The following is a 22,956-nucleotide window of genomic DNA, read 5'->3' as shown; positions in this document are numbered from 1 at the left end:
GCGTGCGGTGATCATCTTCAGCGCGCGCAGCTCAAACGGCAATGCACGACTAATAATGACTATGTTGGGACTGTCATATTACATAACATTATAAAGAGAACATTATTGTAATAAAACATTGTGAATTATTTGGGTTTAGTTGCCGTGTTTCGTTGCGTTGCTCCAGGAAGAGCGCTTCCACAACATGAGTCATTTTAAATGGCACGTAACTTAGTTCAAGTTCACTTGTGCATTCACGTCATTTTGTGCAGATATAATTTGTAATTTGTTTATTTTGTATATATCTGATTAATCTCATATAGGATGCGTTTCCTGAGTTAAATAACGCGCTAGCGAAGTGCTCCAGTTTGGTGTTCATTCAGCGCGCAGCTCAAACAGCAATGCACGGCTAATAATGATTGGGACTGTCATAGGCCTATTACATAACATGAAAACATTATTTTATTAAATCGTTGTGAATTTATTAGGTTTAGTTGCCGTTTTTAGCGGCAACTAAACCTAATTGTGTTGTGGACGCGCTCTTCCTGGAACAACGCGTCCACAACACATTCTGACAAGCACGCTGAGGCGGCGTTGGTGACACGTTGTAGGCCTATTAGTCGTTATATTTGATTATTAAATAAGTAATTTAATTAAATGATCAATCACATCGAAACATTTTACAATCCTACTAGCCCTTTATTTAGATTAAAACCCCTCTCATTCATTTGAGGAGGAACATATAGCGTTTTGAGCAGCATTTGCACACCCTGTCATGCTGTTGGCCATATGCCACTGCAGCAGACGCATATTGAATAATCGAATAATTGATCGTTAATTTAAACGACGATCGATCATGGGAATTTGTGAAAATTGACATCCCTATGTATAGGCTATATATATATATTTTTTAGTAACTTTGATTTTTTTTATATATATAATTCTTTCCTCAGATTAACAGTTGACTTTATAGTTTGAAAGTATTATCATAGCATAAAGGGATAGTTCACCCAAACATTTAAATTCTGTCATCATTTACTACTTGTATGACTTTCTTCTGTGAAAAACAAAAGAAAATATTTTGAAGATTTAGCTCTTTTTGTCCATACAATAAAAGTCAATGGGGTCCAAAATAAACTTGGACCCATCTGATTTCTACAGAAGAAAGAAAGTCAAAGGTTTAGAATGACATGAGGGTGAGCAAACTATGCCACAATTTAATTGTTTATAGGCAAGTCAAGTCATCTTCATTTATATAGCGCTTTTAACAATGTAGATTGTTTCAAAGCAGCTTTACAGAGATAAACATACAATTTACGGTAACAGAGATTAGGTGAACTATCCCCTTTAAGTTTCAAATAGTGTGGTTTTATTTGCATATCATAAGTTCTAAGGACAGGCACGCGCAGAACAGTACAAATCACGTTATGCATATCTCAAAATTTGTTCTTTCTGTATGCATATCAGCGTTAATCTTTCAGACTGGGGCTGTGCTTCGGAGCATGCAAATGACCTGGTGCGAAGGGGAGGCGGCCATCGTTTGGAGAGGTTTTATAAAAACATGTCAAACAAATCACTCCCCCCCCTCTCCTCCTTGCCGGCTTTTGTTCAGATGCGCTCAGTCTTGGAGGTGACATGATTTAACTGTAAATGAAGCCCTGCCACCCATTAAAATGGACAACGCATGCTGGTTCTGGTAAAATAATCTTTTCTGTTCCAACAAAGTGTCGGGAATAGGGGAAATGTTAGTGGAGGGCATAATAATTATAGATGGGACTTATTTATTTATGTCTGTAGTCACAAGGGCCTTTTTATCAGGATGAGATGAAGGCGATCACCTCTTTAAGTGTCATCCACATGTTGAATGGGCAAGTTGGTGGGAATGAATGTTTCTCCGGGGGTTAAAAGCTAATTGTGTTGATGCACAAAGAGGCACTTCAAAAGTCCTGGAAAAGAACAGAGCGGAGCATCAGGAATAGTGATGCTGTGGCAGAGCTCTCACTGTGGGAATGCTTCAGAGATTAAGCTTCACCTTTTAAAGTGCCTAAAGAGACAGGGGCGACTTCCTCCCTCTTATTGGGTCTCTTTCTTCCTGTATATTCCCGTCTTTCCCTAAACAAAACAAGCTCCCCTTGTTTATTTTATTTTTGCATCGTCTCTTGTCAGATTCTCTGACTTCACTTCTTTGGCTAGACTTTGCTGTCAGTCTGCCGTTGATTCTCTCACTCGTCCTCTTCCCCTCTGGGACACACTGGCCCCTCGGCCATCCAGCAGTTTGTGGTTTTTTTGTGAAGTGGGGAGAGAAGCACTTCTTGTGTAGATTTTTCGGTTCTTCTGTGTGTCACTTGGCCGTGAGTGCCATTGTCTAAGGCTCCTTTTCTCCAAGCCCCTCTGCCGCAACGAGTTGTCTTTCCCTCATGATCAGCACTTTTGTTGCCTTTGTTTCTGGCTGTACCTCAGAAGTCCATCTCCCCTTTTATGTCCCTCCCATTCAAGCCGAAGGGAACAGTTGTGCTCTGTTGTGGAGATGTTCCACTGGATTTTCACCAGTGGGGTTTCCTTTCAAACCCTTCAAAGTGCTACAATGGAGCTCCAAAGGCCTGAATGGCTATTGCCGAGTGCACACTCTTAGTAGGATCCTTATTTTGTTTTCCCGGAGTCAATAAAAATGCTAAGTTAAAAGCTAACCCCGTTGCCCTCCCCACACCCATCGCTTGCTCCCTCCTTTTGATGGACCCTTCTCAATTATTTCTAAAGAAAAATTAATGGGAACATTTGCAGTGTCGATCATGCTGCGGAAGAGAATCGAATGGAGCAGTCGGTTTCTCGCATTGGTGTGGGTTGAAACTTTGTTTTATGCCAATTATTATCGCACACATCTGTAGAAGTTCTTTCAGGACTGGGTAACCGGTCGCCGTTATTATTTTGCTTTGGTTTGGTGAATTGGATATAGACGTTCCTCGTGCTGAAGGCAGGTAGTAATGAGTCTTTGGTCCAGAAAACAAAAAAAAAACTCTGATGCTTGACAGCTGAGCCATCTGTAGTCTTTGTGTGAAGAAGAATTAGAGCTTAGAGTTTGCGGTTTGTCGGCCATTGTGTGTGTGCAGCTTTGCGAAAGAGAGAGAGTGAGCAACCCTTTTCCACATGGATTACAGGTAGACGCGTAGGCCAGTGCACGTAACTGCTATGACTTCACCCTCAATGTGCAGATTAGGGTGTAAAATCCACTCTAATGAGGCAGCGGCAAGGGGAACGATGGAGGAGCGGAGAACATGCAACTTCTGGGATACTGTTGCCAGGGTCACCAGCCACCAGCTGATCCTGTTACGAGCGGATCAGATGTGTCTGTCAGCCCAGAGAGGAATGGGAGGGAAGGAGGGAGGTAAGGAGGCAACAGAAAGAAGTTTCACTTTTCCTCCCTTACTATCATCAATGCCCCACAGTTAATTTGGCCACATATTTTAGCACTGGCACTTTGTGTCTTTTAACTGGAAAACAGCTCTGATTCCCATGCTGAGAAACAGCTTTTATTGGGATTGTTTTAGCCTGGTGCCAGGTGGAGGCGGGAGGGCAAGACAAGGCCTGGAAATGGGATAAATATTGATGACTCCTTGACCGTTTATTTCTCCACGGTCTTCCGAAATTTATTTCATGTTTATGCATCAAGGCATTGATTTGTTTTTGTTATTTCTTTTTATCCTTCTGTTTCATCCAGCCCCCACCCCCATTCTTAAATTTAATTTAAAAGCCCAAACACGACAGATCCTGGAAATAGTTTGCATATTAAAAAGATGCTGATTATCGCAGAGTAGAAACACAAATCTTTAATTTTGTGCATTTTAGACACAGCTACTGCTGTTGCGGCCAGACGCTGGAAATAATTGTGAAATCTGCATATTGAAAGAGCTGCTGTTAACAGTGCTTATATGATATGGTAAAGGGGGGGTTAAATTGGACAACATATTTATCCATGGTGCCGTGTCAGGGCTGTTTATGAATACATGAAACGCAGGAGTTCAAAGGCTGAAATGCGTTGCTGTACCAGACAGACAAAACAGATGAGAAAATCTTTGTTTATTTTCTCTGGAAAAAATGACTATGTTTTTTACAGTGTTGTCTAAAAGGCTGTTTTATTTTTGTTGCCACCATTTGATTTCACAGCCGCTTTAAAAAGTGGGGTTTTGAAGAAGAATTGCCCTATTTGATTGTTTTGTCAGTGCAAGTTGAGATGAAATGCTGGTCTTTTTGTTTTATCATAAAATGCCGATGCAAGTTGCATCATAGGACCGGTGTACTTATTTAAAATGTCACCAACATGTTTTTAGCCAGAGCCAACGCAGTGGGCGGTTAAGCGAGTGCATTCTTAGTTTGTTTGGCTAGCTTACAGTATCATTAGAAGAAATATAATAGCTACTTATGTCGACGTTAAAGTTGTGCAGTAAATCTTCACATCATGTCTCCTGGTAAGTTGGCATTTTGAAAGTGATGGTATACGACCCCATACATTCTCAGACCTCCTACTTGGGGTCTGATCTCAAGGTTAGAGGAGGAAAAAGAACATCTGAGATTAAATAAGAACATCTGAGAAATGTTAATGTTCAGACATTTCTTTTTCTGACACAACAGTGCAGTTTGGTAGGACAGTAATTGAGCTACAGCTGAGCAGAATGAATGTCCAACGAAACCACCAGAGGTTTCTGTATGTTCTCTTGGTCCTCTTATATAGGGAAGCCAGACTTACATTTAATGAGGACCAGGCCTGTCTAGAAGCATATAAAAGCAGCAAAGAGCAGAAAACCTCAGAACTCTCACCAGTAAATCCACTAACTGCTAAGCTAACCACCCTGTTATCATAGCCTTTCAAGTCCAGAAAAGTGAGGACTGCAGAAATGTTGTCTACATGAGGGATTGTTGAACTTATAAAACATATATCATAGTTTAATGACAGGGAAAAATGCTGGACAGATGTAACAATAAAACGGTCCAGATTGCATATCTCGGAAGCACTGTATGGATATGGTCGGAAAGGCCGGCTCTCTCCAAATGGTTCCAGAGCTGCCGTAGTGCCGTAATAACATTTATTGCTTCTTGTTTTTATTGCCCATGGTCTGTGTTGCTTTTTATGTGAATTATTGTACACTTAGTATTGGCCACTTGAGTTACTATTACGTATATTAATATCAGGGTTTTCTTAGCTAAGCGTGGATCTAAACGAGAAGTGGGCAAATCATGTAATCAAATAAATCACTGGGAGATAAGCTCATTTTCCTGAAGTGAATTTCTTGAATGAATTACTATGCTGGTATAAAAATCTCATTAGCCATTGTTAAACAGGATTCCGGTTGGTTTATAATGTGAGAGTGGTATGCCACAAAGTTTTATGACTTTCATGGCTAAGTAAGCCAACATTGCAAGCTACTGCATAAGCTAATACTAATTACCTTTGCAGTGTTTCAGCATTCCTATTGTATAGCATCAATACGCCATATTATAAACCGTGAAAAACATTTGTTACAGATTTTATTTTTAAAAAGGGGACTAGATGAAATTTCTTTGTGTGACATGGTTCCGAGTGTCAAAAAAACCTCATTCAGTAAATGCAGGCCTTTTTTTTCCCTTTGGTTTGTCTCTGTCAATCAGTTCCTCCACCTGAGAATTAAATTCCCAAGTCAGAATGAATTATAATACTTTGTTCTGAATAAAGAACCCTTAAAATGAAATGGATTTGAAATGTGCTAAGTGGACTTCGAGCCAATGACCTAACTAATTTAAATAGGGTTTTCTATTTCCATTACCCAATTTGTATTAAAGGGGTCATATAATGATACATGAACTTTTACAAGTTGATTGTACTGAAATGTGTGTTGGCAGTGCCTGTACACAACCATCATATAATGATAAAAAATTAGGGGTGGCACGGTTCACAAAACCCACGGTTCAGTTTGTATCACGGTTTTAGGGTCACGGTTTTCGGTTCTGTACGGTTCTTGTTGTTATTTTTTCTTTTAATCTTTAACACTCCAGAAATGTACTTCAGCATATGATATATAGCTTAATTATCCACAATTTAGGATACAGTATTAAAAAAAAATGTTTTATCATGCAATCATGCACAAACTGAATTTGACTTGACTTTAAGCACATTATTGGGACCATCTCCGAGGAAAGCTAGGTGAGATTTTGATACAGCAAGAGAGAAGACATTGATGACATGCTTTTCGTTTATTTGGCAAAAAAAGTAGAACGTGTATCACTATCTCTACAGGAACTTATGTGCATTTTTAGCACACAAAGATTGAAAATTAACTTGCATTTATCAAACTGCCAACTTAAGTGTAGCTCTTACAAAAATTTTATCTTTTAAAAGAAAAAGAGAGGAACTCTTAAAACGCTGTCTTTTAAATGTCAAAATACATGAAACATAATTGCCTATAATTAGGCTATAGCAATATCAAAGGCCATGATCATAAAGTGAAACATAAGTTCACAATGCTTCTATTCCCTGAGAGTGAGGATACACTTTTTTCACTTGAAATTAAAGTGCAGTATTTGGAAACATATGACTGGAGTTCTTATCTAAACTTAAAGTGCCACTGTAGCTATATATTTAATATCATAACATGAAATCCAAAATGTTCCCACACACCGGACTTATACGACGCTGGCGCATCCTCCAACTCCGGTTAGCCTTCCTTATCTCTCCCACTTGCCACTTCTCCGCGTGACGTGACCTGCAGCACTCCATACTCCACTTTTACTGGCGTGTTCGACTTGAACCGGCGCTGCACAGAGCGATCGGTAATGACATCAAAGTACCGCTTGAGTGATTGAAAAGCATATGGAGCCGTCGCGCTCGCGGTACTTTGATGTCATTCGCCGATCGCTCTGTGCAGCGCCGGTTCAAGTCGAACAAGCCTCATTTGTATGTCCACACACGTCTTATTTCGCGCGAAAAGGAAACACACGTCTGAGGTCACATACGGGCACGAGGCTACATTGCGCATGCGTCGAACCGTGAGACGCACACACGCTCCGAACCGAGACGAGCGAACCGAACGGTTCGGATGTTTTTTCATGTACCGTGCCACCCCTAATAAAAATCCATGCAGTGGTTTTTTTTTTATCTCTTTATATGTTTTCCCCGTCTCAAATCAAGCCGTTCGACCGTGTGACGTCACATGGTCGGACGCCCCTCCCACGATTGTTGATTGACAGCAGCGTTTCAACACAGACCCGCCCTCGCTCGTGAGCAAGCTGTCAATCATAGTCCGCGCGGTCATTGTTGATATGCTGGAGCACTGTCTATGAGCAGAATGGCGTCTAAGCGATTGTGGTGTTCTGTTCTTGGGTGCAATAAGGAACCCAGCAGTCATTTTAATGTTCCCAAATCCGAACCGCTGAAGACACAGTGGCTGAGTTTTGTTTTCGAAGGGAATATTCCCCACGAGCAACGTCAATGCTTTCATGTTTGCGCGAATCATTTCACACACCAGACTGCTTTATAAGGAGGGTCAGTATAAAGCTGGTTTTGCTAAGAAGCTGCTCCTGAATAAAGGATCGGTACCAACTATTCGTGTTCCTGCTGAACCTCCAGAAGAACTGAAGTGAGTGTAATGTTTTATTAACCTTTATATTAATATTTATATTAATCTTTGCAAATCGCTTCCACGCTTCACGATGAATGCGTCTAAGGTTTACACTCAGGGTACATTACGGCATGTTTTCTATGTACGACGTTCTCAATATAATTCATAATCCCCCGTTTATAATGAACAACGCGTTATGGTTATTGTGTTACAAACGGTGTACGCACAGAACAGAAAGGCGGGGTGAGCGAAGCTCATTATCATTTAAAGTCATATGCACTGAAACGGCATGCTGAAAACAGAGCTGTTTTTGACCAGGTAAAATAAGTGTTTTCTTACAATACTAATGAGAAATTTTAATTAAAGTATATTACAAACTTTTAATTTAGACCCTAATGAATCATATTAGCTTGTACAAAAATGGCATTATATGACCCCTTTAAACCCATTACATTCCATTTTTATCGTAATTATGTATTTGAAGAAATTAAGATGGGAATCGTCTCCATGACCAAGAACTTAAAATTGTTACTTTGATCTTCATTTTTGCCACCATATATTTTTGAAACGCATTACAGAGCTAAAATGCTTCTATAGAAATTCATTCTGTATATTTATTCAAAACAAAAATCAATAAAATTATAGTTCACACCCAAAAATGAACATTTTTGTCATCTTTTACTCACTGTCATTCCAAACATGTTTGACTTTCTTTATTATGCGAAACCAAACGTTAGGGTGCAAACAAGATTGGTTGCCGTTTAATTTCATTGTATGGAAAAAAAAAATTCATTGTAAGGACAAAAAATACCAAATCCTTTGTGTTTCACAGAAGAAAGTAAGTCATATATGTTTGAAGTGAACTATCCCTTTAACGTAGATTTATTTAAAGTATGTATATACTGTAAGAAGAATGAGAGTGTGAGATACACAATACTCTCTTATTCCGTCATGATCATCCGTGTGTGTATTGTCATGCAACTCGTTTGAAGTCTTTTATTAGAAGCCTGATGATTATGCATGTATTAATATGACTATGACGTGGATGTGTGCGTGTGTACAGCACACAAACACAGCCAGCATCGTCCCCTGCTGCTCACACATCATCACGCTCTCTCTCGTGAGAGGCCAGCCGCTTGGCTTTCAAAACGCCACCCTCGGAGAACACCAAAAAACCTTTCCTGAATTTACCGACTTGTCTTTGCCTCCTCTATCTCCTTCAAACATAAAAGAGAGAGTAACAACTAAACAAAGCAAACTCCTCTCTTTCCCCCGTGGCAGCTAGGTTGCAGCAAAGTGAAACCCCTACTGTGTTTAAAAAGGCATAGAGGGAGAGTAGCACTGAATGGCGTTTCTCTATTAGACCCCTTGTACCTCCGTCAAGCGATCTGCTCTCGCTCTCTCTCTCTCTGATAAAGATCCATCAAGGATACCCCTCTCTTCCCCCCATGGAGCTTTTTTAATGTTTTTTTTCTGCACCTTTATGAAATCTATTCTTTAATTACGAGTGCCATCATTTTGTAAGCCTCCTACTTACAAGATAATTTATTTCTTTTTCAAGTGCCCACTTAAAATGTCTTTTTAACATTTTTACCCTGCAGCAGTACGCATTGAATGTAGAAGATTTAATTTGGATCCTCCCTCCCCCTTTTGCTCTACCCATTTCTTCGCCAACCCCCTACACACGTACATGCTTAATGCCCTCTACCACCTCTGCGATTGTTTCATCCAATTTCTCTGTTTGTATTCTTTATTGCCAATCCGGGTACTGTAAGGTTTGGGAGTCTTGAGTAATAGTAAGTTCCTCCCCTCTCTCTCTGTCTGCATTGAGTGGTTTTGCATATCTACTCCTCCTCCTTCCCCTTGTTGAGGTACTGCCACTGACCAAATCCGAACACTATAGAGTTGAGAATCCCTACCGAGACTCTGTGTACTTAGGCCTGCAAAGTGCTTGCAGCCATAACTACCTGAATTGCTTTTAATTGCCTGGCATAGCTGCATGATCTCAGTCGAGAATATGCTGGCTTGGTTCTTGAGGGCAATTGTAAGCGTGAAGGATTGGATTAAGTGGCTATTGAAGTGACTTTAGCTTCTTTTGACAACAAAGACCAAAAAAGAATACTTCACCCCTTCACTCCCCCCTTAAAGCACTTTGCTACCCCCTTCTTTTTGTCAAGGCGGAAAGGAATACAGTCAACTAATACGATCCCTTCATTTGCAATCGCAAGGAACCGCCAGGCGAAGACTGTTCCCTGCTGTAATTAGTTGTATGTGATACCAATTATTTGGCGCATTTATTAACGCTAATTGTTTGAACACCCTGACATACCGAAAAAACAATTAAAACGTGTCTGAGGCATAACAGTGGTTATTAGTGTGTGATAAAATGTGATAGGAGGAAATTAAGCCATAAACGCACACCTCTATTAGCCCTGACGCAGGGAATTCTGCATCTGACAGCTTTAAGAAGTCATTTACCAGACAGATTTGTGGTCTTGTCTCAACTTTCTTGTGTTGGGGTATGTAATCTCTCCCAAGTCTCTTTCACATCTCACTGACTTGGCTCTAAATAGATTTATTCAGCTGTGCTTGCTAAGCCATTGTGAATTAGCATTAGAGAAGGAGCGTTTGCTCTGATGTTGTCGGAGATAACGGCCTCAGGTCAGCAGTGCTTATCCATTAGAGGACTGAAAGGAAAACAAACCTTGTTCCTTCAGTTTGTAAAGATTTGGGAGGGAAATTGAAGTTCAGGCTAAGTACTTGAGATTAGCCAGAGGTTTGTTACATGGGTGCAGGCATAAAGAGAGATCAGCAAACAAATGGAAGGCTACAATAGATCTCTAAAATAGAACACTTTACACAAGTCATAGTATTTTCATCTATCTTAAAAACACGTTCTCAGAAATGTTACTCTTAGTGCCTCTAGAAATGTAATTCAATGTAACATCAAGTAAAAAGTAATAACCTATTTTTCTTTCAACTTGAATACATGCAGCTCAAAATGTTTTTTTATATATATATATTTTTATTTTTTATAAATAAATACATATTTATGTAAATATAATGTCAAATGTATTTATGTACTTACAATGTATGTAATGTTTTAAATAATTATTTATTTATAAATATAATTGTTTTTGTGCAAAAGCACCGCATTATTTTGCAAACGGAACTAACTTTGCCTTGTCATAAAAACATCAAATGATCTGGTATTTTAAGATGCTTATTGACCTTGACACAGTCATGGGAGTCTGCAGGGATCCTCTTTATGATATCATTTCCTGTTTTGTTTTTTTCCTAAATGTTGGTTGAGCCACATGACTCTGAGGTGATGGACAGTTATTAGATACTAAGCAGTCAAGTTATGTTAGGCAAGAAATAAGAATAAAAGATTATACCAAACTGCTAAAGGTTTTCTTTTCAAGAATTTCATTCTTGGCATAGACAGCTATATCAGTATTTCTTTATTTTATGCCCCCACCCCCAAAAATTAAAAACATGTTCATCATCATAGACCAGGTGTATTTAAGTCATTGTATGAATTGCATTTTAATATAAATTAATCGATGAGACAGAAAATGAGTGCCATATCATTGACCCGTACTGAAATATCCATTATAAAATGCTTGTGTTTTCTCAGGGGGATAAGTCATCTACTTTTGTCTGTGGTTCCCTGGTGTCGGTCTGGCCAGCGTTCCCACCACACTCCTGGCACCTCTCTGAAGTACATACCACGCCGCGCCGTGCTCTACGTTCCCGGCAACGACGAGAGAAAACTGCAGAAACTGACTTCACTGGACGTGGACTGCGCTGTTCTCGACTGTGAAGATGGAGTCGCCCTTAACAAGAAGGTACCAACCACCCTAACCTCCCATTCTTCGTCCAGCACCTGACTCTGTAGGACATAATCACAAAATCCTCATCATTTAAAGCTCTCTTTTAGCCAGGTGCTGATCCTTAATCACTCCAAAGAAAGCTACCTAAGCGCAATGCTTAAAACAAGCACATTTCCGTCCCATTATGTGTCAATAAAGGCAAAAATGCCCCCCTATCACATTCACTTGAAACAAGGTGCCCACTTCACACTGAGCAAACAGCAGGACTTCAGCAGATGCTGCAGGTTAAAAGCATTCTCGACCCGCCCACACAGCCAGCCAATTGGCCCTGTTTACCTCTCCATGAAATCGTGATTGGAGCAGGAGCTAAAAGGAGAACCGGTGGAAAAGAGTCAGCTAACAAAGGTTTTTAAGTCATGTTAATAAAGATGATTGATATGGCCAGAGGCTATTCCTGCTTGAGTGGGAAAAAGTTTGACAGACAGCCTAAACAGTGACCCCTGAAAAAAAGGTGATGGATCCCAATGTTTTCCAACACCCACTAATTTCTTTTATCACAGCCAAGTGGGGGAAACATTTTTAAGAAAGTATCCACTAAAGCTAGACAAATAAGACTAGCTTAATGCTTTCAAGACTATTGTGTTGTTTCAGAGCCTTAGTTACAACCTGATACATCTTTGATGGCCTTTCAGTGTCAAAAACGTGCTCAAAGGATAAAAACATTATGCCTTTGTTAACATTTAAGACCTTAGCATATTGACATATATCAACGTTAACGTTGTTTTAGAATGACTAGTATAAAAAGATAAGATTGCTTAGCCAAAATTCAGCTCTTCTGTGGGGTTCTGCCCAGATAAGATTATTTTGTCGTGGAATATTAATGCTAGGTGATCTGAGAGGGAAGAAAATGGCATTAGAGAAGGGTCTCGGGTCCCCTCTCGGAGCCAAGCGGGTTTCTTTTTGCTAGCTCATGTTCCTGTCAGGGCTGATAGAATTAACGCTCTCTGTAGTCTCCCAGATAAAAATGCTAATAACTCACTCTAGAAAATAACAATGTACTTCGGGACGAGCCTGAAAAATAATCCCATTGCTTCTCTGCTTTTTGATGGTATAAATCTGTCAAGGCTACAAGCACTTACAATCCTTCGTACAAGACGCAGTCAATTTTAAAGACCATATGTTAGCTTTAAAGAGCTTGGCGTGGAACTGGGAAAGCTGTGATCCATTATTTATTTGCTAGCGCACAACTGCGTAATGTAAAAATGAGTTATTAACTCAATAATAAAACACACTTCGCTCCTCTGCACCCGCTCCTTCACTTCCCACACTCTCAGCTGTTTTCCTTATCCTGGCAATTGAAAATCCATGGGGGTTTGTGTATACCTATAGATGGATGTTTTATTTTCCATGCCACTAAATGACAGTCCTCCCGCAGCTCAGTTACTCTTGTATAAGCCAGTGCGGATGACAGAAAAGGAAAGAGTCACACACATGCACGTGCAGTGCTCAAACACACTCAGATTGTCATTTTTTAAAAAATTTCAGTTTTGTATAGCTGAGCATTGATAGCATCTTTGCTGTAAAATTCTAAATGTTAAATATTTGGAGCTTTTGTTACATTTTATTGAAGAGAGGGTTGAAAATAATGGGTTGAGTGATGGGAAAAGGGTAACGTCAGATTGAAAGTCTTGTTATACGGGATAAGCAACAACAAAAAAAATCAATTGGACCGCATTGACTGTTAATGTATGGACAAAAAAACCCACTGAGAAATCCTTCAAAATATTTTCTGTAAACTTTAGATGAAAGAGTACAAGTATAGAAGAAAATACAGGTTTGGAATGATGAGAAGTTGAATAAATGATTGCATCTTTTTTATTTTTGGTTAAACTGTCCCTTTAAAGGAGAACTCCGGCGCGAAATGAACCTTTGGTCTAATTACACATTGTTACCTAGTCAACCGTTATCTGAGATTTGTTTTCATGATTATCGAATGTAAATAGTTTTATCTCTAAAAACAGTTTAGCCTATAAAGCTAGTATAACGCTAGTATATTAGGCATAGTGTAATGACAAATAAAAATCGCTTGTTAATACCACTAACAAGGCTGAAAATAGACCCACACTAACACGGTAGCATAATGAGGGTCCCTACCTTCAAACCGAAGCATTGAGAACTTTGTAAGTGTACAGACAGTTTAATAAGAAGATATTTTAAACATACAGTCAACTTCGCGTATACAGGCAGAATCCATCTTTGAAATACAGCCTTTACCAGTCGATCTACGAACGCCGATCCAAGTGCGCTGGTGAGAATGTGAACGAGCTATAAGTTGTGATAAGGTGAGCGCGAACAGCAGGCTTGGATCGGCGTTTATAGGCTAAACTGTTTTTAGAGATAAAACTATTTACATTCGATAATCATGAAAACAAATCTCAGATAACGGTTGACTAGGTAACAATGTGTAATTAGACCAAAGGTTCATTTTGCGCCGGAGTTCTCCTTTAAGTGGTGGAAGAATAGTTTATTCTGATTCTTTTTAAGTACATTCTTCATTTCATAGCTAAATTAACAAATTATTTATTGAATACACATGCTCTGTTCCAAAACCAACATAAAATAGTTTTTCATTTTACACTAAACATACCCAAAATGTTTTATGCTTTTAAGAATATTGTGCTGTTAGCTTAGCAACATGCTAACTGAAATCCATTGTCATTTTATTCTTCCATGCAGAGCACTTGCGTGCCAAAAAGTTGCTGCCTATGTAGAGCATTCTAAACTAGTCCCTCGTGGGGTTCCCTAGGCCGCAAGGCCGCTCACTAGATTTTGGAACATTTAGGAATCATTTAGTCCTTCATCATATTTTTGTTGCTGTCATTTTATACACTGTTGAGCTGTAGTAGAATCACAATAGATGAGGATGATTTCCTAGGCTGAAAGTGACAGAAATGTTTGTTTGTTTGTTGATGATGATTTGATTTAGTCTGTGTGCCAAAATATTACCACCCCACCCCATCTCTGGGTATTTTCCTAACAATAAAGTATATGAAAATACATGATATTACATGTTTTACATTGTATGAAATCCATGATGACTTAATACACACGTGTTTGTAGTACATAAACCAATCATACAATTGTCATTAGAAAAATATATTATTATTATAATATTATATAGAACTCAAATGACTGGTTATTGTTCTGCAGTGCATTTGATTTATTAGCCAGTTAAAAGCAAGAAATTATTATTCTATTCAGAAAAAAAATATTACACTTGACATTTCTGTCCCCTTTTTCTTCTGAAATGATGGCTGCACACTAGCACACACTTAGTATGTGTATATATATCTCTCCTTACTGATTAGGAGGGGTAGGAAGTTGTCCTTTTCTCCCCCCGGCAGGGGCTGATGGCTACACCTGTCTTTTTTCGCTCCGGGGGCGAGTTTGTTTATTTGTGTGTTTTGTGGCAGAGATGCCCTATAGACTGCCGCTCAGTTTGGGGCATTCCACTCAACGGCTCCTTTTTTTCCCCCTCTCCTTCCCTGCCCGCTCCCCTTTCTCTCCGCGGCAGCTTCGCTCCGCACTGCCCCCCTCCCAGCTCCAATCCCTGGAAGTTTGGAACTAATGAACTGACTGCTGAGCTGCCGCCACGGAGCTTGGTCTCAAACTATACTGTACTTCACACTCGATTTATTCTCCAGATGGCAAGACTACGCAGCCCTGCCGGGAGGGGCCACCTCTTCCACTGAAGTGTGAAAGTGGACGGATGTTGTTTTCGGATCCTCTGTGATCAGCTCCGAGCTCCCTCAAACCACCCGGCACCGTATGTAGAGAATAAATCCCCCTGCTTACGGGCACACTCGAGCTGTGATGGCTGTCTGTATGTTTGTGTGTGTGTGTGTGTCTGTCCTTGTTGCTTTTCTGTGGTGGTGCAGTGTCACTGGCATCGGCCCTTGTATTATCTGATGCACTCACCTGTGGGTGGCGACGGCTGATGCTTGGAATCATGACAGTTATCCCTGCTCTTTTTCTTTTTTTACCTTTCTGTCACTTCTCTACACTCTTTCTTTAGTCAGCAGAGCAAGTGCGAAACATCTTGCTAAGCAACAGGTCTGCTGGTTCGGCTCAGTCTGATGGAGATGTGTTTGCCTATTTTCGGTTTTGATTTTGACGTTTCTGAACATCCAGATCAGTGTTGGAGAAGCTGTTTTAAATAATAAGTAGTTTGGTTTCAGATATTTAAGTGATTGTCAAGGTACTTTTGAAAAATAGCCAGCCATAACTAGCTGCTACCAAAAAGTAACGTGCCAATCTGAAGCTATTTGATGCGGTAATAGAATTTTAAAATAACATTTAAAATTTATAACCAATTATATATTTACAGTTTAATATGGGTAGGATGTCTTTGACTCAAAAATAAATAACATGCTATTCAAACGAAGGTTTGGGGTCGGTGTAATGTTCAACACGTTTTGATCAAAAGTGACAGTAAAGGCATTTTTAATGTTAAAAACCCTGAACAAAAAGTATCACTAGCTGAGTTTCCATCCAAACTAGTTACAATATACTATACAAAATATATATAGTTTACCAATACCACCATCATCCGCTCAAACAACTTGATGGAAGCGCACCTAATTCGTTGGGTGATAAAAACAGGGTGATGGAAACAGCTAATGTTTCCTCAAAAAATATTAAGCAACATAATTATGTTCAATGTTAATAATAAGAAAATGTTTCTTGAGCAGTAAATATCCATATTAGAATGATTCCTGAAGGATCAGTTTACGCTGAAGACTAGAGTAATGACTGCTGAAAATTCAGCTTTGACATCACAGGAATAAATTACATTTTGAAATGTATTAAAATAGAAAAAAAATATTTTAAATTGTAATAATATATCACAATATTACTATTTCTACTGTATTTTTGTTCAAATAAATGCAGCATTGGTGAGCAGAAGAGTCTTTTTTTTTTTTTTTATGTACCGACCCCAAACCAAATGTCAAGAACACAAAGTTACTGACTGCATGTGATGCTAAGAGCTCAAATGTTTTGGCTGTCACAGCAGACTGCACTGTGTCTGTTTATGTTGTGGTGTCTTTTCTTTGTCAACCCTGGTGGTGGCAGTAGATGAAATGATTTGGTGAAAAAAAATGGCTTATGTTTTTAACATATGCTATTTGTAGTTCATATGTCAGCTATGACTAAAATGTTTTGCAGTATAGCTCCATAGCAATGGCGCCCTTTGTGCTAACGTTTCTGTTATGTTTTGCTTTAGTATACATTCAAAAGTACAGTATGCATCTTCTGTTTGTCAGGACTGGCTCAATAATACACTATTGTAGTCTTGGATTTCAGTTTGAGCTTATTTGAAAGTGTAATACTTTGGCTTCCTGTCAACATTTCCAATTTACCATAATCTATGCAACCAACTGTTATTTGATATAGAAGCTTAAAATGCAATGCCGGTATTTTGAAGTCGGCTCAGATTTCTTCTGCCACACTCTCTGTGGGTCAGTTCAAAGAGGGGGTGCCACAATGCTTTGCAAGAGTGCAGTGATGTGTAGATTTAGTGAGTGTTAGTGAAGTCCACATTACTTAAATAATAAGATTTAGCCCTCTTCATTTGAGCTGGGAGGTTGTTGTAGAAAGCTGTCCTAGTGCTCATTGGTGGCTGTTGATGTCTGAGTAGGAAACAAAGACTGTGTCTAAAAGAGAGTGTTCAATTATGTCATTTACTCTTCCTCATGTCGTACCAAACCTGTGACTTTATTTCATTTAGCACAAAAGTAGACGTTTAGCAAAATGTTTACGCTGCTTTTTCCATACAGTGAAAGTAAATGGCGACCAGGGCCTGCCGACAGTCACTCAAAAAAGTACAAAAAGCACCATAAAATGAATACAGACAACATGTGTGAGGAAAAGTCAGAAATATAATTAATCAGTGTCATCAACTTGCTACAAATGAATATATGCAAATTAAATGTGCACATAAGATTTGAAAGCCAGAGAAAGATTTTTAACAAATTGCGACACAAATTTTTGTCTGTTATGATGCTCTTTTTTTCCTTTCAGCTCAGCAGGTCCAGTCACAATCCCCATGCACTTCTATTGTATGAAAAAGAGTAGCTTGTACATTCAGCTAAACTTCTCTTTTTGTGTTCCATAGAGGAAAGAACATCATGCAGGTTTGGAGTGATATGAGGGTCAGTAAATGATTACAGAATGCTAATTTTTTGGATGAACTATTCCTTTAAGAAGAGAGGGTTCTCATCAAAAGGTGCAGCAGAGGAACACAGGGCATTCTGCTGCCAAGAGAAACAAACAGCGATCTGAGGCGTTTACCCAGAAAATGGATCCCCAGCATTAGTGAACTCTGATCTGCCAGAAACTGCCTGCCAGTCAACTGTGTGTGTGTGCGTGTCATACCTTCGTCACAGGAGCTATGAGCACTGTGTAGTCACTAGGCTAAAGTTTATTGAGGGGTCAGTGAAGTAGGGTGGTCCTGATTGTTTGGAACTGAATGAGAGAGATGATGATTGAGCAAGAGATTGAAAGATTTCTTCCAACATCATGGTACTGACATAATATTGAATTTACATAGAAAAGCAAAATGATGACACGATAGATTGGACATCTGTACATGTTTTTATAAGATTTGGTGTGTGAAATCTGAGGTCTAGTAGAGCCTGTTCTTTTTTTCTAGGTTACATTTAAGGAGGTCATTTACCAAAAAAATTTTTTTACATTTTCTCATCATTTGCTCACTCTCATGTTGTTTTAAACTTCTGTTTGACTAACAGAAGTTTAAAACTGTGGAACTGAAAAGGAGATTTTATTTTTTTTGTAATATTCAAGCTGTGTTTAGGCATACAATGAAAATAGACATTGACCAAGGGCAGTTGAACTCCAAGAAAAAGGTAAAATAGGCACCATAAAAATATTATACAAACCATACCCTAGATTAGTGGGAGGAACAGACCATAATTTACTGCCAAAAGATAACCGAACCAATGCAGTTTGATAACATTGCCATATGTTGAGATGCCATAAATGTATATGAATAAGCGCAAATGAGAAATGAGAGCTATGGTGGGTAAACTATTTTATTTCATGTTCATGATGTCAAGACAAATGACACACATCTGTTTGCTGTGAATCCTGTGGAAGCCATAATATCTCATTGTATCACTCATATTTTGCAGCTACAACATATGAAGATCTGTCCTCACACTGTCACCAGGGAAGAGATTGCTGCCAAACATAGCTGCTGCATTATAAGCAACCAGACACGTATATGCTATGCCTGATGCGTGTAACTGAGATAGGTCATAATTTGTGACCAGTTTCTCTGTCGCACAGTATGATGAATGCTTATGAGAGGTGTTTAAGACCAGTTGATGTGTAATGGCCTTATTTACGATGAATGGATAAATGTGCTCTTATCAGAATAACAACACATGATTAGAGATTAGCTCCATGAGGAATTTGATTCAACAACATTACGGATGAAAAAGACTGTCAACTTGATTTATCTACAGTCTTTTAAAATTATTTTTATTTAAATTTATTTAAAATTGTATCTAGCATGTTATCTAATACATGTTAACCCATTTTTTTTTATCTTGCAATGCAAATAACATATGTTCATGCCAAATCTGCAATTGAATTGTATTATTTATTATTAGGGGCCAAACAGCAAAAATGTGAAGGCACCTATTGTATATGTTCTTCACCTCCTTCTCCTCCTCCTCCACCACTACTACTACTACTACTGCTCTTGAAGTCTATGGCAGCCCATAGAAATGTTTGTGGGAAAATGATTATATTTGGCACACAGGATGGAGGCCAGTCTGAACATTAACCAGAGCAATTTTGTCTCTAATTCAATTCCTCTAGCTCCACCAACTGTCCAAAGTTGTACTTACGTTTATGCTAATAACTTTTGAACCGTAAGGGCTAGAAACAATGATGGCATAAAGTTATTCAAAGCTTTTTGATGAACCGAACAGTTCTTGAATAAAGCACAGACAAATTCGACAATGATCACAGTAAAATTAATGTGAGGTTATATCTCCACAATGCTTTAGCATATTGAGAACAATCTTGGTACGTGTCATTACAAGCATGACCTGAGGCTACTTGCAGTGTTTCTGCACAGCGCCACTTACTGGTCAGGAGATGTATAAAATTGCTTTTTTATTTTTTTTTCTCCAATGGCTAGTTTATATTTTATAACTTTGCTAATAACTCTTTTGATTCAGGGCAGCATATCGAGTCAAATGATTCCCAAGTTTCACATGTCGGCCATTTTTAATTTTGTTGTAAAATGCTTTATTTATGAATGCATTAACGAATCGTTATAAAAATTCATTTGAAAGCCTTGTTTTTTCAAACTCCTAGACCGTTAGTCCAATTTTCGGCAATTGGCTCAGATCATCTTCAGTCTATTTCTGGCAAAACTTTATTAAAAGGCATGATGCCAAGCTGATTCCGAGGCTGTAACTCTGCAACACTTTGGCATATTGACACCAAACTTTTAAAAAAGTCTTTAATTACTCATTGTTGCAGTTGCTCTGAAACTCCCAGCCATGCTTGTATTACTCATTGTGCCTTTTTTGTGCTTTGCTCTTTCATTGCTGCTTGCAGCTATATTTATTATTATTATTATTATTTATCATAATTATTATTTTTAGTTTCTTGACAAAATGAGACTTGATCACACTCTCGTGGTTTGTGTTGGATCATTGCTAAATTGTTTAAACAACTGATAAACGTGTTCCAGCTTTTTAAGCATGATTTAGCAAGATAATCGCATTGCATAATTCACTGGACTTTCACATTATGCTCTACTTTGAAGGACTATTACTCTGATTTGTTGTGTCCTAGCATGTTGTTGTTATTATTATTATTATTATTTAAGTTCTCCTTTGCTTTACATGGCACACTTGACACAGAAAGGTGACGGTTATAAAGCTCTGGCAGGCAGCAGGTGTGAACTACTCTAATGGCTAGAAAATTGAAAGTCAGTTACTGCCAACACTCCATGTGCCCTGGGTACTCCATGTAATGCCACTTTTTAAAAATACGACCTTTGCTTTTATAAGTGTCTAGCAAATAATCGGCCTACCAGGTCATTGCAAGAAGAAACTGGGTAAGAAACACCTTTGTGTCTGGAATATAAAGAGCATGGCCAGGTAGATGGGTTAGTGTAATAAAAAAATCCAGATTATAAATTTTCCATGAAAAGGTAAAATTGAGTTTTATTCTGTAATAAGAAATGTACATTTTTTAAATTAAAATAAATAAAATTATTCCAATTTCTTACTTTGTACATTCAATTGTAGTGTTGACTGCCTTTGTCAAGCTCAACCTTCCACCCTGTTCCACAGTGTCAAACATATATTTAATTGTTTTATATATATATATATTGTTGTCATTATCTTATCAATTTAATACATTTAATTGTTTATTTAATGTATATTCATTTATTCTATTTTTAAATTATATGCAAAACTTTAGTAACAGGGTTGTGAAAATGAAAAAGAAAACAAATTGTTGTTAAACAATTCAGGCCCTATATTTGTGTGAAGTGTCTACATGACTACTTTTATGATTGCAACACAACTAGAAAAAAGTCCAATCATTATCAGCTTTGAAAAGTTACAGAGATCTTTACTTTGCAATTCTGTATGGTGTTTTCTGTTTGTCTTTGAATAGTATTAGATAATTCTCTCAGAGTTGCTACCTATAAAACTTTGATGCAGTACAAAACCCTGAGAAAAACTGAGCTCTGTCATTTCCCCAGAGACTCAAATATCTTCTGTTCCCACTCTCATCACAATCTTAGATGTTTTTCCTTCAGCACTTCAGAAGCAGAAGAAATTCTCACATGCATCCTGCATCACAGGGCTACACTGTTGGCACATTAAGCATTATTTGTTTAGGTTGACGTTTTCACTGGCACAGCTATCAAATGTGTAGATTGTGTTGCTTAAAATCAGATTACGATGACAGACATTTCAAGTACTTCTAGAACAGAAGTAAATAGCGCCCATGAACAGTAAGCTTCCAGTTAACTGTGAACGGCAGATGTTGAAAGTCCCATCTGAACGCTTCAGTCCCGCAACCTCTCCATCATCTTAATACTGGGAGTCCAGTGCAGCCCAGCGTATCACAAAACGCTGAGTTTTAAAGAAAAGTGCACATATTGTCCCTCTCTCATTATCAAATTACAGCCCTCTGTTTTGATTGGCAGAACCAGTCAGTAAAATGTGAGCTGCCTGAGCAGTGCTCTGAAGTAGTAACAGATCATTCTTCAGCCGCACAGTGTGAAGAGAAGTGGCGGTTTTCGAGAGGCTGAGAGAATCTAGCAGCGAGCCTAGAGGGACAGGCTTCCCTCTCATGCGTAACCGGACAAATGCGGAATCAGATGCTGGATCTGTTAGTCATTCATCTGGAATAGAGCTCCAGATGCCCGGTTGCGTCACCTGTCAGACACTGTCCGTGAGACATTGTTTGCTTAGATTACACATCGTTTTTGAAATCGTAAGTGTCATGGTTGGTTGGAAGAAGCTGGGATGAAAAAATAATAGAGTGAGAAACATTAAATGGAAATATGAGTTTCTTTTTGTCCCTCCCTCTCACATATCTTGCTCTCATTTCTAATCATGCAAATCTATACAAAATCATTATACATTTCAAATGTCATACAAACCACACGTTTTTCCTGCGCTTTGATTAGACGCTAAATAATCCAAACGCAGATCCATTTCTTGACATATCTCACAGTTGGAGTCCAAATTCTCTACAAATGTAAAAGATCTGGCCTTTTTTTTAAAAAAATGAGAAGTCAGCCTCTACAAACTTTAAAGTCTGTCCTTTGTTTTGAGTGTTTTGTGGACGTGCTGTCATGATACTGTGTTGAGCTTTAATGATGGGCTTGATGGAAGGAATCAAAGATCCCTCAAACCTGCGATTCTCCTGGTCACTCTGTGGGATGCTGTGTGATTGGGGAAGGGTCTTTTGAAGCAACTAGTTGGACGGGCTTCCATTAATGTAAAACATTTCAGCTTTCAAAGTACTTTTATTCCGGCTCGGAATGGCTGGGTCCCCTCAGGAGCCCGAGATCTTCTTGAGAATGTTCTTTCTGTCAATTTACTGTGAGGGGAGATGAAATAGCGAGCCCTTCCTACTGATAGAAATTCAAATGTTTTTCTGTCGGGAATATCAGTTCAAAGCGAAATGTGGTGATAAAAAGCAGAGAATCGTGTGGCATGAAGGTTTGATATAGCATTACACAATTCAGTGGTTATTTCAGTCTGATTGGTCCATTTCTAGCTACTCTCATATCTTTTGACTTGATATAGGTGCTTTTTGATGTTGATTTGTTACTCAAAGCCTCATGTTTTTGTTCAAGAGTGAATGTGATACCAGACATACAAAGAACAGTGGTTCGGCAGTGTCAAAGACACTGGATCAGTCTTGGATTATACTGGAGGACTCAAACTGGATCCACCATGGAACATTTTTACGGACGCTGAGTTATG

General features: G+C 38.7%; 1 protein-coding gene across 2 annotated transcripts in view; it reads left to right on the top strand.

Annotated features, from left to right (window-relative positions):
- clybl (citrate lyase beta like) overlaps window positions 1-22,956 on the top strand; it is an 82,721-nt gene that overhangs the window by 35,164 nt on the left and 24,601 nt on the right. For both annotated transcript variants that reach the window (XM_056260648.1, XM_056260647.1), the window contains exon 2: window positions 11,206-11,416. In XM_056260648.1, coding sequence (XP_056116623.1) covers window positions 11,206-11,416 — 211 coding nt within the window. The remainder of the gene's footprint in view (window positions 1-11,205; window positions 11,417-22,956) is intronic.

Source organism: Rhinichthys klamathensis, unplaced genomic scaffold, assembly GCF_029890125.1.
Source record: "Rhinichthys klamathensis goyatoka isolate OS25496 unplaced genomic scaffold, OSU_Roscu_1.1 h1tg000177l_1, whole genome shotgun sequence".
NCBI lineage: Eukaryota > Metazoa > Chordata > Actinopteri > Cypriniformes > Leuciscidae > Rhinichthys > Rhinichthys klamathensis.
The sequence above is the reverse complement of the archived record's forward strand: the minus strand, read 5'-3'. Positions and strand labels throughout refer to the sequence as shown.